Source organism: Cygnus olor, chromosome 8, assembly GCF_009769625.2.
Source record: "Cygnus olor isolate bCygOlo1 chromosome 8, bCygOlo1.pri.v2, whole genome shotgun sequence".
NCBI classification, from domain to species: Eukaryota; Metazoa; Chordata; class Aves; order Anseriformes; family Anatidae; genus Cygnus; species Cygnus olor.
In genome coordinates this window covers 20,619,179-20,636,376 of record NC_049176.1, presented here as the reverse complement: position 1 = coordinate 20,636,376, position 17,198 = coordinate 20,619,179, and the positions used below count along the sequence as shown (strand labels likewise).

At 34.6% G+C, this 17,198-nt stretch overlaps 2 protein-coding genes across 3 annotated transcripts in view; one reads left to right on the top strand and one right to left on the bottom strand.

Annotated features, from left to right (window-relative positions):
- Positions 1 to 924, top strand: part of AK5 (adenylate kinase 5) — a 94,931-nt gene extending 94,007 nt beyond the window's left edge. For both annotated transcript variants that reach the window (XM_040566097.1, XM_040566098.1), the window contains exon 14: positions 678 to 924. In XM_040566097.1, the coding sequence (XP_040422031.1) occupies positions 678 to 782 (105 nt within the window). In that variant the 3' untranslated portion in view covers positions 783 to 924. The remainder of the gene's footprint in view (positions 1 to 677) is intronic.
- Positions 925 to 3,974: 3,050 nt separating this feature from the next.
- ZZZ3 (zinc finger ZZ-type containing 3) overlaps positions 3,975 to 17,198 on the bottom strand; it is a 59,724-nt gene continuing 46,500 nt past the window's right edge. The window contains 5 exon segments of the mRNA XM_040566058.1: positions 3,975 to 5,311; positions 5,666 to 5,766; positions 8,397 to 8,531; positions 11,916 to 12,068; positions 16,373 to 16,468. Of these exon segments, the coding sequence (XP_040421992.1) occupies positions 5,167 to 5,311; positions 5,666 to 5,766; positions 8,397 to 8,531; positions 11,916 to 12,068; positions 16,373 to 16,468 (630 nt within the window). The 3' untranslated portion in view covers positions 3,975 to 5,166.

Below are 17,198 nucleotides of genomic sequence, written 5' to 3'. Positions count from 1 at the left end.
TCTGGCCAAAACAGAAAGTTTGTGTTATTAAAGAAACAAAAACCTTCACTGAAAGTGAGTGGTCATAAAACAAAAGCAGTGCTGCTGTAAAACACACCTTGCCCAAAGGTTGTAAGAAAACCAGAACTGATTCACCAGTCTTGAAAATGGAAACACACAGAAACACACAACCTTGCTCTTACTGTCATTTGGAAGCATTTAGGTCAGTCAGAGCATTGCATACTCTGACTTTAGATGACAGAAAACAAATTAACATGTTATTCCTTCATTTCATTAAGGGCAGAGCATGAGAGTTATTCTATTTTTTTATTTGTTTTGTTTTGTTTTGTTTTTTGCAGGTATTAAATATCGAAATAGTTTCTGCAAATCTTTGAAACTTTTCTGTATATCAAAGGTATAATTTTACTTTAAAATAGGAGTACTTCAGATAAAGAGCTCAATCTTCCTCATTTGATCAGCGTGTTTTGCTCCAGACAATGAAGCCTTCAGATTCTTCCACATAAATCTCTGGAAACTGAGTAACTTTTATGGAAGCTGCTTTGTTATATTGGGATGCTTATAACATGAAACAGAACTCCTCTTTTATACTGGACCCCTTTTCTGTGTCATTGTTGATATTTTTAAGATAATTATTTATAATTTAATCAAAACTAATTTTGTTTTGTTTTCCTTCACAGGTTGATGCAGAAGCAACACCAGAGGATGTTTTTCTGGAAGTCTGCAAGTCAATTGACTCTTTTCTGAAAAACGAAGCCGCAGCGTTTTCAACAGAAATGCAGTAATGGTCTGTACACAGCTTCACCTCACACGTGCACTTGGCAGTCATGAATAAAATGCTGTTCAAAGCAATACTGCTTTCTTGAGAGGTATCTGGAATTTGTGCATGTGGTATATTATTTTAGATGAATTTTTTCTCTGTTCAGACAATACACTCAATATAGAGTGGCCTGTATGCTAACTCCACACTAAGAACTGTATGTTGTTTTAGTGGTGGTTTGCTCTTCACGGGCTACAAGCAGCATGGTGAACAGCAGCTCTGGTTTGTATTTCATGATCTTATGTATTTGATTGGAAGTCAGACACATTGCCTGGTCAGCAGTGAGCTCTTCAACCACATCATTCACTATATAGCATATTAAGAACGCTGCAATTTTCCCATTGATTTTTAATTAACAGCATTAATATTTGTGGTATCACTTAGCTTGTTCTTTTTTTTTTTCTTAGTGACTAAAATCTCTTGTTACACGCAAATGTAAGACAGCTGGAATTAGTCAAGCTAGAAGTTAAAATACAGTTTTCAGACATCCCCAGAACACGGCTACAACACAAAGCAGGAAAAAATAATTGAAAGCAAAGACACAGTTGAATACTGTGGAAGTCTGTCAGTCCTGTGGGTCTGACTTGTCTGAGAGCAGACACCATTTTGGAGACAGCTGTCTTCTGCTGGAAAGTGTTGGGTATTATAAATGATGACTTCCCAGGTTTGTGGACTGAGGTGAAAATAATGATTGTATAGTGTAGTTACATGTGCAATTTGATAATTATCCACATTAACAGCAGTTTTACTATATTAGCTAAAATCTACACATAAAGTTAACCATGAGCCAGAGCGTATGGAGATGTCCTTAAATCATACTTCAATGGTATTTCAAATTCAAAATTCAGACCATCATGTTATCCTGTATTGGCATTGCCAAAACTTTGACAGAAAAAAAGGGGGGGGGGAGGGGTGGTGTCAGGGATTTAAAATAATCAAAATATTGCTTGCATCTTCAGTAGGCCACTTATCCATAATATCTGAAAACAAGTCTGTAAAAATCATATCGTATCTCCATTAAGTTAAAAAAAAAAATATTGTGGAGTTTCTTTGGTTTACTGACAACTAAATAAAAGCTTGTTTGACATTCTTATAAAATTGCATCCTCTTACTGGAACTACTGGATAAATTCAGTTGAAGTGGGTTGCATGATTGCTCTTTCTGTTAAAGTTGCACTTGATGCAGCAGATTTGTATTTTTAAAGTTACCTTTCTTGTAATGAGGACATAATACAAATAAAACATACAAAAATGAGGAGTAATAATTTCTGTTACAATTTATGTGGGTTTAATCCTTTTTAAAGCACAGTACATGACTTGGACATATAGTTCAAATCAGCATGCTTACAAAGTATGTCCTTTTTCCACTCAGGGCAGACTCTTCTGTTTTCTTTCTCTTCCATAGCATTTGCCCTGTAAATGCTAATTCAATTATTTTGTTAAGGGAATATTTTAGATATGTTCTTATCCTTCACATCCTGGATGTTCCTCCTTCCCTCGGTCCTTTTACAGGCTACATTTTACCTCTGATGCTCTAGGAAGTGCTTTTCCAGCTCCAGAGTAGTGGCATTACATGACCAGCAACACCTGCAGTACAACAGCTTTAAGCAAGAGACTTTTGTAATGCATGAGCTTGAAAAGGTAGGTTTTTTTCTAAACCAAGCCTGCAAGCAGTAGCAGCTGTATTGTATAGTATTTAAAAATAAAAAATAAAAATCTGGAGGTACCATGAAGTTCCAAATTCATCTGGGTAGCTTTTAGAGTATTTATTTTTTATTACGACTAATTACAAATAGGTTAAAAAGTGTGGAAAAAGTGTGGAACATCACACTTGTCAGGATGGAAATAAAGGCAAAAATCAGCCGCTACCTTAAAAAATACAAAAATTATTCAACATACAGTTTCAGTTTAAATTTTCTTTCTGATTTTTCTGGTCCTTTTTATGGAACAAAAAAATCCCGTGCTTGTCTGGGTATATGTGCATTAGATATCTATTTGCATATGTTCATAATGTATGCAAGAGAAATATCTATATATGCATGCATATGGACATATAAGTATTTATATGCATTCAATTAACAAAAGGATTTATCCAAGACACTTCTTTCTTAGGTGATTCAGATTTGAAATTCTCCTTCTGCTTCCAATTTCATTCAAGTTACATACATATATTTTTCTTCGCAAGCTACCCTAAATGGATGACTGAATATTTGCTTTTAATCATATTTTCACTAATGTACTTCCATTATTTCCTTTTTTCTCCTTAGGATATCAACAGAACACAGTTTACTACAGATTCTCTCCCTGATAACACATCTTCACCAACTCTGCCTTCTCATAAACAGCACAAATGGTCTTTCATACTCTTTCACTAGATCCTGTCAGAGCAGTATCTTTCTGAATTAAAGGGAGAACTGAAGTATGCCTTGTGAATTTTTCTGTTGTATTTTCCTAGGTTTAATTTATCTAAGTATACAAGATATGTGAGATAGGTTTACATATGATACTTGCTCAGTGTTCTAGTAACTGTACTCTATTACCTTCTAAATAGGTTAAATGCTTAAACTTGCTTTCCTCTGAAGCAAAAAATGACTACACCTAAATGTTATTGTGAAAATTAATACTGATCAGACTATAATTATGGTTATTAGGTGCAGCCAGCCCTTCTTATTGCCATATTTATTTACTTTTAAAGTCAAATTACTTTCTTTTATAGCTAATTACTCTTGAATGTTCAAGTTTTCAAGCAACTGGAAGTCTACTACAGTTATAAAATAATCAAGTGTTTCTGAATCACAAGCTATACATTTCAATAAAAAATATATTAACTAAAAATATGTCACAATAATTACAAAGCTTCTCAGACAATGGCATACAGTGTACCAAAGCTACTAAAGTCTGATTTTCCTGAAATCTGAAAAAGAACAATTTATGAATAAGATACAAGAAAACTGAAATGCCAATCCTGCAAAGGCGAAGCATATTTACGTAGGTGCAGAGCGCCATCAGCTCCCACTGATATTAACAGCCAAGGAAGGCGCTGCGCATCTTGCAGGTCTGCATAGTGAATGACATATTAAAATGCCCTTTAATGTTTTCCATTTTGATTAAAAAGTCAAAACTACACAGAAAGGAAGTCACAGCAAGCATTCTATATATAAACAGACTGTATCCACATAGTTTATTTCTCACAGTTCTCCTGACAATTGAACATTATTTAAGAACATACTGTATACACAGATAAGAAGAAACATACAAAATGTTTTAAATGATGCACAACAAAATCCAGCAGTATAAAAGAATGCATGTGAACCCTTGCTCACTGCTCAGGCTAATTTTAATCACTGTTTAAATAGTAATAAAAATACAATCTTTCATGGATCTTGTGCAGACTACAAAAGAGGAAAAATTATTACCATATATATGATTTATATTAGGCAGTTTTCTTTGATGAGTTGCACTAACAACTCCAAATACAGAGGCAGAAGGCTGTGTATTTTATTTTAAAGGAGTTAATGTTGAGTATTAGAGACTTTACACAGTTACTACCACTGGCACTTTTCACCATATTTTGTACACATCACATGATCATCTTATATAACATTACATTTAAAAAATATATCTGAGTGACAATTTTATAACATTCACACACCATGAGCTGGTTAAGGAAGCAATGCCACAGTTGCCCCCTGTAGTGCTTCACTGTTGGTAAATAGAGTTCATTGTGGTTTTAAAAAAAAATTAAAAAAAAATTAAAAAAATTGAAAGTCAATGTGATTAAGCAGCTCCAATTTAATAAAGGCCTGTAACCAACCATTGCTGAGACAGTGAGTATTTTTTAAGAGTACATCCTAGAAGCAAACACTGTCATTGGTTAAAACCTTGCCTAAAGAAGTCAGTTACTGTGCTGAAAACTATTTCACAACAAAACTGCAAGCTACTAAACTGTTTTTATATAAATACTTCATCTCCTCTGGATCTCATTATAACCAAGTTCTTCAAAGCCTTTGGAATTTACTCTTTCTTTAATGTGTGCTCTCATTTCTGGCTCACCCTTTTGTATGTTTTTCTTTTGTGTTTAGATTCACCACCTAAAAATGACTCGTGGTGAAAAAAGTCTCCCAGTGAAACCTTCTGCACACTAGGAATGTTCAGCTGCTGTTCAGTGATCTAGAACCATGACAGCTCAAAGCTGTAGTTTGACAAGTACACCCAGGAAGCTGTCATGCTGTGAGCGACATTTCAGGGAAAGCAGAGAGTCTTTCCAAAATGTGCACAGAATTAACAATGGTGCCATTGTTATTTTTCAAATAGGATAGTAAGCCCAAGATTGTAGATCTGCTTCCCATGTCATCTATTTGCTGGAAAGTAGTTTGGGTCAAGGTAATTGTAACTGGTGCCCTGGGACATGCAGTAGTCTCTGTCTAAAAATGTCTCTGCTCTGTAAATAGGTTCTAACTGATGATCCTCCTTATGAATCTCTGTTTCATGCAGACTGCAAGGGAAAGAAAAAGATAACAGTTTAAAAGTCAAATATTTTCCTTAACTTTCATAAACATCTTTCAGTGATCATATTAACAGTCATACCAAATTTGATACTAAACAATTATTGTACAAAAAACCATTGCCCCCCACTATTTAACAGCAGCAAACTTAATCTGTCCTCTGTATTATTATTGTATATATTTTACAAGCATCTCCCACAAACATATGTTTAAGTATCTTTCACTTCATTCAACACAGGAGATGTATCCTATGCTGGAGCAGGTACCCAATGTACACAGCAGTAATACCACATTGATATACTCACGGTAATTACAAATACCAAATACAAGTATATGCTGCTCACCAGTCAGAACAGGAGTCACAGAAATCCAAGGACATTTCTTGAGGGCAGTCTTGGCAGTGCCACCGAACACCCTGAATAGGTTCAATCCCGCAGTTATCACACTGTGAAACAGATTGAAGAGCATTGGAAAAAGCAACTGTAATCACTTACGTTAGTAACAGGGTTAGTATTTATGGCACCAACATGTCATATATATAGACAGAATCATATGTTGATTACTGCTAGCTGAATTCTTCTCCTCATAGACCATAATGTATCTGGGATAAAGAAGTCCTCAGACTCCAGGACAGGCCCTCCAGAGCCCTGAGGACTGATCAATCTCTCTCGTTTTGCTTCCCACTACTCCAGTGCTCCACACTGACATTAACCTCCTGCTCAACAAAAGCAGGCCTAGTCCTGCCTGTAGTCACTGCTTATCCTCACACAGCTGAAAGATGTTTCTATAGCTTAAGCCCAACCATGTGTAATGTCTTATTATGGATTCACTTTCCAGGACAAAAGACAGCAGCAAAACTTTACCACTAGAGTTTGTTGGGAGGCTGTTGACGTGCTGTAGGTAGGGACACAAAGGTCAGACTGAGGCACTTTCCAATACTATAGTTACACATTATAGGTGGGCTGGAACTAAAAGCCAGGTGGTTGGAAAGGAACTGGGATAACGGGTTCAGATAAGGAAACAGAAGTCCAAATCTTCAACCGAGTGAGAAGGAAAGAACTATTCTCCTCAGAAGAATCGCACATCTTAATGAGCATTTAAGTGCAAGAAGAATGTGGCATGAAGAGGAAAAAAATAAACTACAAATGAATCAGCAATACTGAATGAAAAATTCATGATGATAGAGAGGAAGAGCAGAGATGCAAAGAGATTTAGTTAAAAAAAAAGAAACTTGGAGAATGGGACTTTAAGGCAAGAACTTGCAAAAATCTAAACCATCAACATCGCTGCAGAGATAGGACAGAAAAGGAAAGAGAAACATGGAAAACGAGCCTGTGCTCACATAGCTCATCCTCCTTCAGGACATGAAGTGCTATGGGAGAACTTTGGGTGTCATCTGTGAAACTCACTTGCACAGCAACTTGCCCGAGCACAACCAAACCACTCAGGGTTACAAACGCCTCACAAACAATCTGTGGAAGTAAGGGATACAGCTGTGACAATGACAGCTTTCAGAGTTTGAGGGGTTGATAATAAAGAAGTAATAGGCATACTTAGGGCTTTTCTCTGAAAGTATCAAGTTCAATACAATACTAAATTATAATTAAAAATCAGTTCCAGTTATCTCAAGTTGAGAGCCAAAAGATAGTGGAAACCCTTAACCTTGATTTCTGTGCTCCAGCTTCCCTCTCCCCTGTGAGGCAAATAAAAGCATGCCTTTTGTTTTATTAAAGAAAATAGTATTTGCAAAGTATTTTGATATTATAGCAATAAAAAGCCATAAAAAGCCAAAATGGGATTCAATAATTCAATATTCAAAGTAGAGTTTGAATAAAGTGTAGTAAATGAGGTTGAAGGCCATGCAGAACCAGTAGCGTTCTGAATAGTTGCTTATTAGGTGAGCACCATCCAGCCTGTGCGCTGAGTGAGGCAGCACTGCTGAGGGAAAACAGTATATAATCATGCAATTTCATAGATTATAATGAATAATAAAATCAAATTGGGGTTGCAAAGAAACTTTCAAACTTTGGATGCCTGACACTGCATAATGCCAAATGTACTTTTCAGTGTAATTTTATGTAGAAGAAAGCAACTAGCTTCTAACCTAGAAGGCCTCTCTCTGACTGAAGTTTTCATTTTTTTTTGGAACAAACCCACTAACTTAAAGAAGAAAAAAGGAAAAAAAAAGGGAGGGAAAAAAGAAAAAGAAAAGCCTTGGAAGTCTAACAACATGAGTAAGTCTGTCAGTACCAACAAATGAGGCTATCTCAATTTTCCCATTGTTCTGAACTGAACTTTAAGCTGAATACCTTTGCATTCTTATATAAATGGTTACTAGAAAATAAGTCTACTTGCCTAATACTTCTAACAAGGTGAAGAAGCTGTTCCAACACAAAAAACAGTTATACAGGAAATCCCCTTGCAAACCAGAAAATGTAATTTAGAGAATGCCCTTTCTTTCATACCATTTATTAATGGCTGACACTGGGATAACATACTGTTTTAACTCATTGTTTATTATATTATTTTCACATAATCATTGTTTTATATTGTTGCTTCAACTTCTGCAAGCATTAGTTGATATGATTATGAAGCTGGTACAATTTTTCTCTGTAGAGAAAAAAAAATCAAAAAATTGTTAAACTGTTACTGTTCTCACTCCGTATCTTTTTCCTTTCTTTGGTCTAAGGTGGAGGAAAAATGACTCCAAAAATCATACAAGAATTATCATCGATGAATCATTGCCAAACCAGAGTATGGTGCCAAATGGAATTCTGTAGTGATTTAACCTAGCTCTAGAGCCATGTTTCCATACTATGAATGAGGAAAAGACAACATGCTTATTAATTTCCATACAATATTCCATATATTCTATGAAACCTGAGGCATTGCATTGGAAGGAGCGGATTAACTGAGTTGTTTTGATTAAAGAAGATGAGGGAAAGCAGACACAGTGAAAAAGAATTACGGAACCATACTTGTTATACTAAACAAAGCCTTTTTAGGAAATCTAAACCATGTTATCTTTAAAGACTTCTACACTCTGCTGAGTAATGGAACATCACTTAAACTTACCTTGAATCCCACATGCTGTACAAATCCACTTTCTGCATGCATCTGCTGTAGTTTTTGTTTCTTTAATTTTTTAAACTCTAACAGTTCTTTATATTCAGGTAAATCACGATACATTATTGGAATACTCTCTTCATCCTGTTCGTGGTTAAAAAAAGATAAATATTCTTTAGAAATGTACCTACATATTTCACAAATCAGTAAGTATAACTAACTTCTGGGAACATGCTGGCAATATATTTGAAGAGACATAATGGGAAATTATTTTTAAAACCATAGCAAAAAAAGTACATAAAATTAACTTACACTTTATTTTTTATTAAATATTCTTTATTATTTGCATTATACCAAAACATTATCCTGCAAATAAGTTTCTTCTGGTGAACTGCTTAGCAGTAGGATAAAGGAGACAGCACACCTTTACCTTAAAACCCAGCTTTTCTCTCATCTTTGATGACTTACTGCAATTTGTATGTAATCTACTTGCTTGTATACTGTAGGCAAAATGGCAACTGCAGTAAAGACTAAATTTGAGCATTAAAATTTCAGGTAGGTTTTATCAACTTCATTGATCTTCCCCTTCACTATTCTATGGAATAGCATGGAGCAATATTATTCTAAGGATAGTTGTGATCACTGTTCAGAAGTACTTTCAAAACCGTAAAAATATAAAAAGCTGATGACACCCAAAAATTCTTCACAGTTTTAAGAATTTTTGCATGAGGCCATATGTTTAAAAGACCCATAAATCAAGACAGTACCAAGCTTTCATTATACGTACTATGTACTTTTTAACTGAAAACAATCTTTAACAGATTAGATTCTCACCTTTACCTGTAAGAATAAAAAGTGATGAGAAATATCATTCCATGACTGTAAGAGCAGAAAGTTGCAGGGTTATTTCGTCTCGTGCTCACTCCTCCTTCCATTCACTTCATGTTGTCTTAATAGCTCAATAAAATAGATCGCTACGCTTCCTAAATCATGAAAAAGTCTGTATCCCTGTATGCCGGTGCATATAACTGTACCCCCAAAATCATAACACACAGTTCTCTTTTTAAATAAAAAAACCACACCATTATGGTTTTTCTCATCCAATTTTCTTCAGCAAAGCTTGAAGACCTGTACATTACGAGAACAGAGAAGCTCTCATTCTAATTCAAATGTCTACTTCAAGATTGCTATTTAATTGTAGCAGCTGTACTTCGTAGATATCAACAGTTTTCAAAGAAGAGAGGTCTTTATGGATTTACAACAGTTTTCATATCCTGTACTGGTAGGAATGTTCAGTTATGAAAATGAACTACGAGACAGTAATAAAATCTTCAAATGTAGCCTGCACACATCCTTTCAATTAATTTTTTTTTAAGAAACTGTGAAGTTTGAAGAATGTATGCTATATTTAGTAAGTTTACTAAAGGAAGGGAGGGAAAATGGCATGCTCTTTAGTGCTAAATTTCTAAAGGTTGTATCAATTATTTAATTGTAATTCTGAAACTATTTTGAGGACTAGACTGCAAATATTCAGGAAAAAAACAAGATCAAATGACAAACTCTGTGGTAATAAGCTATGTTCTTTTCATATAAAACAGGGATTCACGTTCTACGCAAATCTAAGTTTTTCTGAGAAAAACCTGCCTGGAACAATATAACTGTATATTGAATAAACTATGCTATAATAATCCTATAATAATTTATTCTGTTCTTGTAAATTGTGTTCTAGAATAATTAGACTATTCACAAAATGAAGTAATTATAACTGAAAAATAAATTCACTCTTTTAAGAATAGAGGGTCTTCACTTAGGAATAATTAATCTATACCACAACAATTTTTTGAAGAATGGTTATGCCAGTCAACTTGCAATACCCAGACAATCTTTTGTTTTTACAAGGAAACAGCACCTGGTACTTCCATTGTAAAGAAATCAAAGAAAACCTTGCCTATAATTTTCTCGCTAGACCAAATATATAAAGTATTTTTCTCTGAGACACTGACTGTAACTAAGAGATCTGATTTTTAACATTAGAACAGACTCGAGTATATTTATTTTGATTATAGTTCATGATCTCTTTTTCTTTCCAAATTGTTTCTATTTTGCATTGATAATGGGGATCTTTTTCGTAACTGAGCTCACCTGTGTCTTTCTACATTACTGCAAGCCAGAAATATATCCATCTGGAAATGCTGCACTAGTGAAGAAAGAAAAGATTAAGCCAAATTAAAAAAAAAAAAAAGGGCACAAGTCCACCATTATCACTGCAAAAAAACAGCAACTTCTATCAAAATGAAAATAAATCCCAGTTTGTTTATGGTGCTCATATTTACTAAAGTTAGGACACCATGGGGAAAAAAGTGTTTAGAATGTTTTAGGAAAATATTAAGAACAGAATATGTATTTAAGAATAATACAGAACAAAGGAATGTGTGATCAAAAACAGTTCCATTGAGATACATAATAGTAATCGGCATCTCTTCTAATACACATTTTTCTTTCCATGCCTTTTAAGATTCTTATTAGGAATAAATAAGTTATCAGAAATGCCTGTAGATGAAAAAAGACCATCACTGAGAGACAGGAGGAGCGAAAATGTGATTTAAGACTGGGTAACAAATGAGCAAATGTAATAATTTAAGGAAGATCATGCAGTGCATGTAAAAAAAGTGTCAATAAAGTAAATGAATGGACTTAAACTGGGCAGCCTTAATGCCTCTGTTATGCAACAAGCTTTTCACACACAAGATGTCACTAGGCTCTCCAAAACAACAAAAAAAATTAATAGGTCAGGTCCTTCAGTCTAAACACAGTAAAGCCACAGTGATTCACACCAGCTGTGAGTCTTGCCAAACATCTTCGCATTGGGATCCCTATATATAGGCACTATAGTCCCCCATATGGTTGTAAGAAGTGTCTAAACCATTGTACTATTACTGCATGTGATAAATTAGGAAACTGGAACACTACACGCTGTAATGACACATTGGGACAAGACATCTACTGGAATTTGCCTCTAAAAGCACGTATTTGCCACTTCAGGACTCAGACTGTTAGTTCATGTTTTCAAGCAGATTGAAAAAAATTAATTCAGCCAGTGGAAGAAGACAAAAAAGCAATGATGCCAACGGAACTCAAGCTTTACCAAGACACTACGCAACCTGTCTAATACCACACATTTTTACCTAGAATCATGCCTGGCTAGTTTGTACAATTTTAAAACAGATCTCACATCAGATCACTTTTTGAAAATACGCAAAACTAAAACATTTTAGAAGTTGTTTCAGGACAGAAATTTTTATTACTTCATTTATTTCCTTTCTTTTTTTGGTCTAATTTTTCTGGAATTGTGAATCTTTACATTAACGATGTGTTTGCAATTCAAAATGGCCCATGAATCTGACTACAATTTAGGACTTAATTGATGATATTTGTTTTATGACAAAGATGCTTCATCCTCATATTATTCAATAAACAAGTTAAGATGACAGTAAGGAATACATCTGCTTACTGATTTAAATGACATACCGATACTTCCTCTTCTGCTGCAGTATCCATATGACTGTGAAAACTGGATCTGTCATCATCTTCATCCATATAAACTGGGGGTTCATGAGATGTCATGAAAGTTGAAGGTTTGAAAAGATGTTTATTTAAAGGGTGCTGCCGTCTACTTGATGACTACAGTGGAAAAATAATATATTTATAAAGAAATTGCTTGATTACCATTTAAGTAATCCTCATCAATACAACCTTGTCAGAAAAATCACTCTTTTGCACTGAACGTGTACCATCTTCCCCATTATTTTTACTTAAACCTCTATATCGGAGCCTTGTATAGCTTCATATTGCGGAGCTTTTTTCCCCAGTAAGTGAAATCAGATGAAGAGTGGAACGCTTCTCTGCTAAAAACCCAGCAAGAAAGTGCTCTCGCTATAAAAAGCCCACCATCTAAATTAATGAGACACAACAGTAAAAAAATAGAAAATAAAACATACAATTTTAAAGACTGAGAACCAAAGTGTAAAGATATTAAAAGACTTCCAAGACTTAAGGGATGGCGCTCGTGTGGTACTAACCAGAGAAGTACTTTTGTACACATTCAAGACCCAAAAGACCAGTCCACATTTGACACATCATCAAATTCTTGTATTAGTTTGTGCCTTGGAAAATGCAAGTCTAGTCTAATTTTGTCCAGATTTCTTTCTTACTCTACAGTAAGAAAAGGCTACTGCTAAAGGCTTTTCATTCCACCACAAAAGAGGTTTCTATGAGAAAGAATTTGTCTCTGAAGGTTCTTTTTCATTGCCACTGACTGGAAAAGGAATCTAAGAAATGTTAGAACAGATAAATTACTCCATTAGTGTGTATCTAACGCTGTCTGAAGGTGTAGAATGCACAGCAATTTTAAAGGGTATTACTTAAAGGCACTCAGCCCCCATTACTTAATCCCCATGGAAGAATATTAAATATCAAGTAGAAGAACTATCAGTGAATGAAACTGACTCAACTTTTTACTTAGCTCCTTTCCAGACCAGCATTTTGACATCTTAAATACATTCCACAATTTAAAGAAAACAATGCAAATCAAAAACTGTAAGCATGGAAAACATTTTCTTTTAATTATAAAAAAGAGGACTTGTCTAGGTTCTGTCACGTAGACAAAGCATAAGGAATATTTACAAGTTAATGCTTTCTCTTTTCATACGAGATGCTTTATCCCAAAGGCTCCTAAAATCAGTTAGAAACCTGTAGTACTGTAATAAAACCATTTATCTCTAAACCGGGATTCAATACATAACATTATTTTATAGTTCTGCACAGCTTAAAAAGCAAAGGCAAAGATCCCATAAATTATATTAGATGGAATGGAGCTCTGCAGACAGAAGTATAACAAGGAATTAAGACTAGCCCCATTTTAAGGAATGATTTGAAATAATAACGATTGGAAGCTGGTACCTCATATCTGTAGGAGCGCAATGCACAGAGTAAAAATGACCATTTTGTTCTAAGACTAATATAGTGCCCGTTGCATTGAATTTTTCCACCTTCTGTCTTACAATCACCAACTTCCTGAGTTTTGCTTCCTTTCTGGTTTCCTTTAAGATTTCATACCACCAAAAGTAATTCGATTTGTAAGGTTAGGCTGTATTTTAGCTTGAGCTGACACACTGATTTAAATTTTCCATTAATATAAGGAAAACAGATCTGCATACAATACTAGATCTGGAATTCAAGAAAGGAAAACCATGTCTATGCTTAAATAGTTGCAGTATTATGCATATGGTTATGGGTTTTGAATTCTGTTTTTAATATGATTCTGCTTTTGGTGAAGAATGAACTAAAATACTACGTAAGAGCAGATAGTTTAAAAAATCATTTTTCCTTCGGGAAATTTATCTTTTGGATTAAGCTTAAAGGCAGGTGCACTGATAGAATATAAACATAAAATTGAAACCAATAAGCCGTAATTGAAGAATTGATTACTGCAGTCCTAAATCACTGATTCTATTTTCACCAACAGTTGATAACATTGAACAGGAAAATAAACTGGTGCATCGTGCTTGATTTCCTGCGCCATTTATCACAAGAGACATTATGTCATACAAGGAGACACACACAGCAACTTCAACAAGATGTTAAGGAACTGAATAGCATTCTCACCTACCCAGTAACCATTTCAAAAGAGCAGCCTAGGCAATCCCCATGGAAAAACAGAAGTACCTTCCCCTTGTGAAGCATCGCTTTTGACACAATTGTTTACGTTACATATAATTGTGTTCTTATTTCCTCAAAAATGCATACTTTAAGTATCAACATCCAATATTTTTATTTCTATTATTGGCAGTAAAGCAGATAGTGCACTTTACAGTGTATACACACACTCGGTATTGAAACAAACATGAGCACAGCATAAGCAGGATCCAGGCTTTCAGTACCCCTTGCACTTCCTTTCTGCCACATTATGTTATTTGCTTTGGAGACCTGGGAATAACTACAGCCTGGTATGGTGCTGTCAATCAGTGCTCTAAGTAGACAGCTATATTAGCTCAATTCCCCCCACATACACTATTTGTTTGATTTTTTTTGTGCGCTGTATTTTTTTTTATGTGGGTTACAAAGAAAAAGTGGAGAAGCTACCTTAATAAAAATCAGGGACAATGACCTTACTCTTACAACTTGGTTTATTACCAAGTATGAATTATACTGTGTTATGGGTATGAATTATACTGTGAAAACAGACATGAGCATTACATTTGTTCTATGTATAAGTTTACCTAAAATCTATATATTGCAGTTTGAAAACGTTGAAAATTTTGTAAAATATGTTTCAGTATTGATTATACTGTGCATGTAAGAAGTACAGCAGGGCTAAAGAACTTTATGGATCACTGTTCAAATTAGTCGAAAACATGGTTAGTGTCACACACATACTGATTAAATGCTCCCATTATTCAGCAAATACAGTGGTCTGCTGCCCTGCACTCTGTAATAACAGTCTTTCAAATAAAATCAAGAGGAAACAAAAAAACCCTAACACATGACTAAGGTCATTTAAAATTATAAGGTGACACAAAGAACCCCAAGGGTTATAATTTTCAAAAACCAATTTTCACCCCCCACCCCCCTTTTGAAATTAGCCCCACAGAACGGTAAACTGTACAAGGAATGTAGAGTTCTAATAGATAAATCTCACCACAATATTTAAGGTATCAATGTTTGCAGCTGCTTTTTGGGTTCTTCTGCCAGAAAGCACTTTTCCAATAGATAAAGCAGCAGACAAAATCATGTCTGTGCCTTCCCTGCCTCTGTTTATAGAGCAGAATAGTAGATTAAAATACTGGTGGAAGTAAAATGGCATTACCGTGTTAAATGGAAAGTCTATGATACTCATTCTTTGCAGTAATTTCAGAGAAAAGTAGTAGACAAGTGGGGGTTTGTACCCTTTTACATCATTACAGACAAGCATTAGTAGATCTCCTATCAGACTCGTCTGACAGTAACTTTAGGTCCCAAACTTTCAAGGGACTAAATTTGCAAATATGCATTTTCAGAATCAGTGCAAGGCTTACTCTAATTCCTTATCAGAAAACATCACAGATACCTGGATGCAAAAAAATAAAAAAATAAAATAAAATGTTGCTCTATAAAATGTGATTGTAACCGGTTTTAAACAACTTTTATAAATAGACTGTTACAAAAAACAACAGCAAAAACATGCCGAGATTTCCCTCTTCAAATGTCTAGGGTTCTCATTAGTATCCAGGAGTACTACATGATTGACATCAAAATATACGATTGGCCTGCACAGAAATCTAGGGTCTTCTCTATGCTTTTGCAAATTAAGAAGATTTCTCAGGGTCATATTTTCTCACCCATTCCAAGATCAGGAAAAACATTACATTTTAATGGTCATTTATATGACCTTTTCATTTTAACGGTCATATATACTGCAAATCAAAATAAAAGATGACATTTCAGAATTAAATGCTCATTTAATGTGCTAGCTTAGAATGCTGTTATACACACTCGTCTATGCTTTTGTTAATTAAAAGATGACTGTACAATATGAACCAGAGGACTCCTTATCCTCTTCCAATAGGGTTCTCATTAGCCTCTTCTATATCAATTACAACAAACTTACAAACGAGGAAAAAGTACCCCCCAAGTCCAATGCTCCAGCTTTGTTACTTCAGCCTGCACTCTAACTGCAGCATTCTCTTTTCTGACACTTCATCTTGGTGTGATTATGCAATACAGCTGTAATTAACAGGTGTTGATGTGAAACTAGAATAACTCCTAACTCACTCTACATTGCTAATGGCAAAAGAAATAGATTTAATTAAGAAATACATGCAAGGTGGAGCTAGTGAATGAGAAAGCCTTAATCAAGGCTTAAGTCCACTGAAATATTAATATTTTAGTTTCAATTTGCATGCAAATGCAAGAAGAAAAATGGAATTTCTGTTGTAATATTGTCTCACCTTTTTGGAATATAAATATAAATTTGGAGTTCTTCCCGGAACTGGAATACCAGCTTTAGTCAGTTTAATAAAATATTTTTGTACTCTACTGGCAACCTAAAAACAAAAAGCAAAAAACAAGCAACAATTAAATGTCAAATGAAATATAACAGGCCTTCACTTCAAAGCTTTGCCAGCATCGTTACACTGGTTCAGAATATAAAGATGACAAATTGTCATTTTCTACTCTGCAACAACTACTTTAACCATTACCTATCCTGCAATGCTTCATTTATCATATTTCCAGACACTTTGAAGTCTTTAAGAGTTAAAAAAAATCCCTCTTGTTTAAAAATTATACAGGAAATCTACCAAGAGTAGGGATAGGAAGGAAAGAGCTTCAGTAGTTTGTTACCTGCTGAAGCTAAACGTATTCTTTCTTAACAGCAACAGATAAATTATGTACAGTTAGCATACAGAAAGTACTTCTGCATTTTATTTATGAACTAAAAAGCATGCATTCTAATTTCCTAGTATGTAGAAATATACCTGTAAGCATAGATATGACCCGAGATGAGGTAACGCTGTATTAAGTGAAACACTTAAGTACTGTTTTATGCAAAAGAATACTAGTGAAATAGGAGAAATGAAAGTTCCGTAAACACAGAACATTAGCATATCTGTTTATTTATAACTTCCGGTCAAACTGGAGAAAGTATGCTGCTTTAGTGGAAAAATCCCTAAAAGTCAGATGCAAAAACATTCAGTGTCTCCACTTCTTTTGTGGATGTGGGCCCCAGTATAAAACTAATTCTTCTGTCTGCAAGTATTAAAATGTCTGCCCATT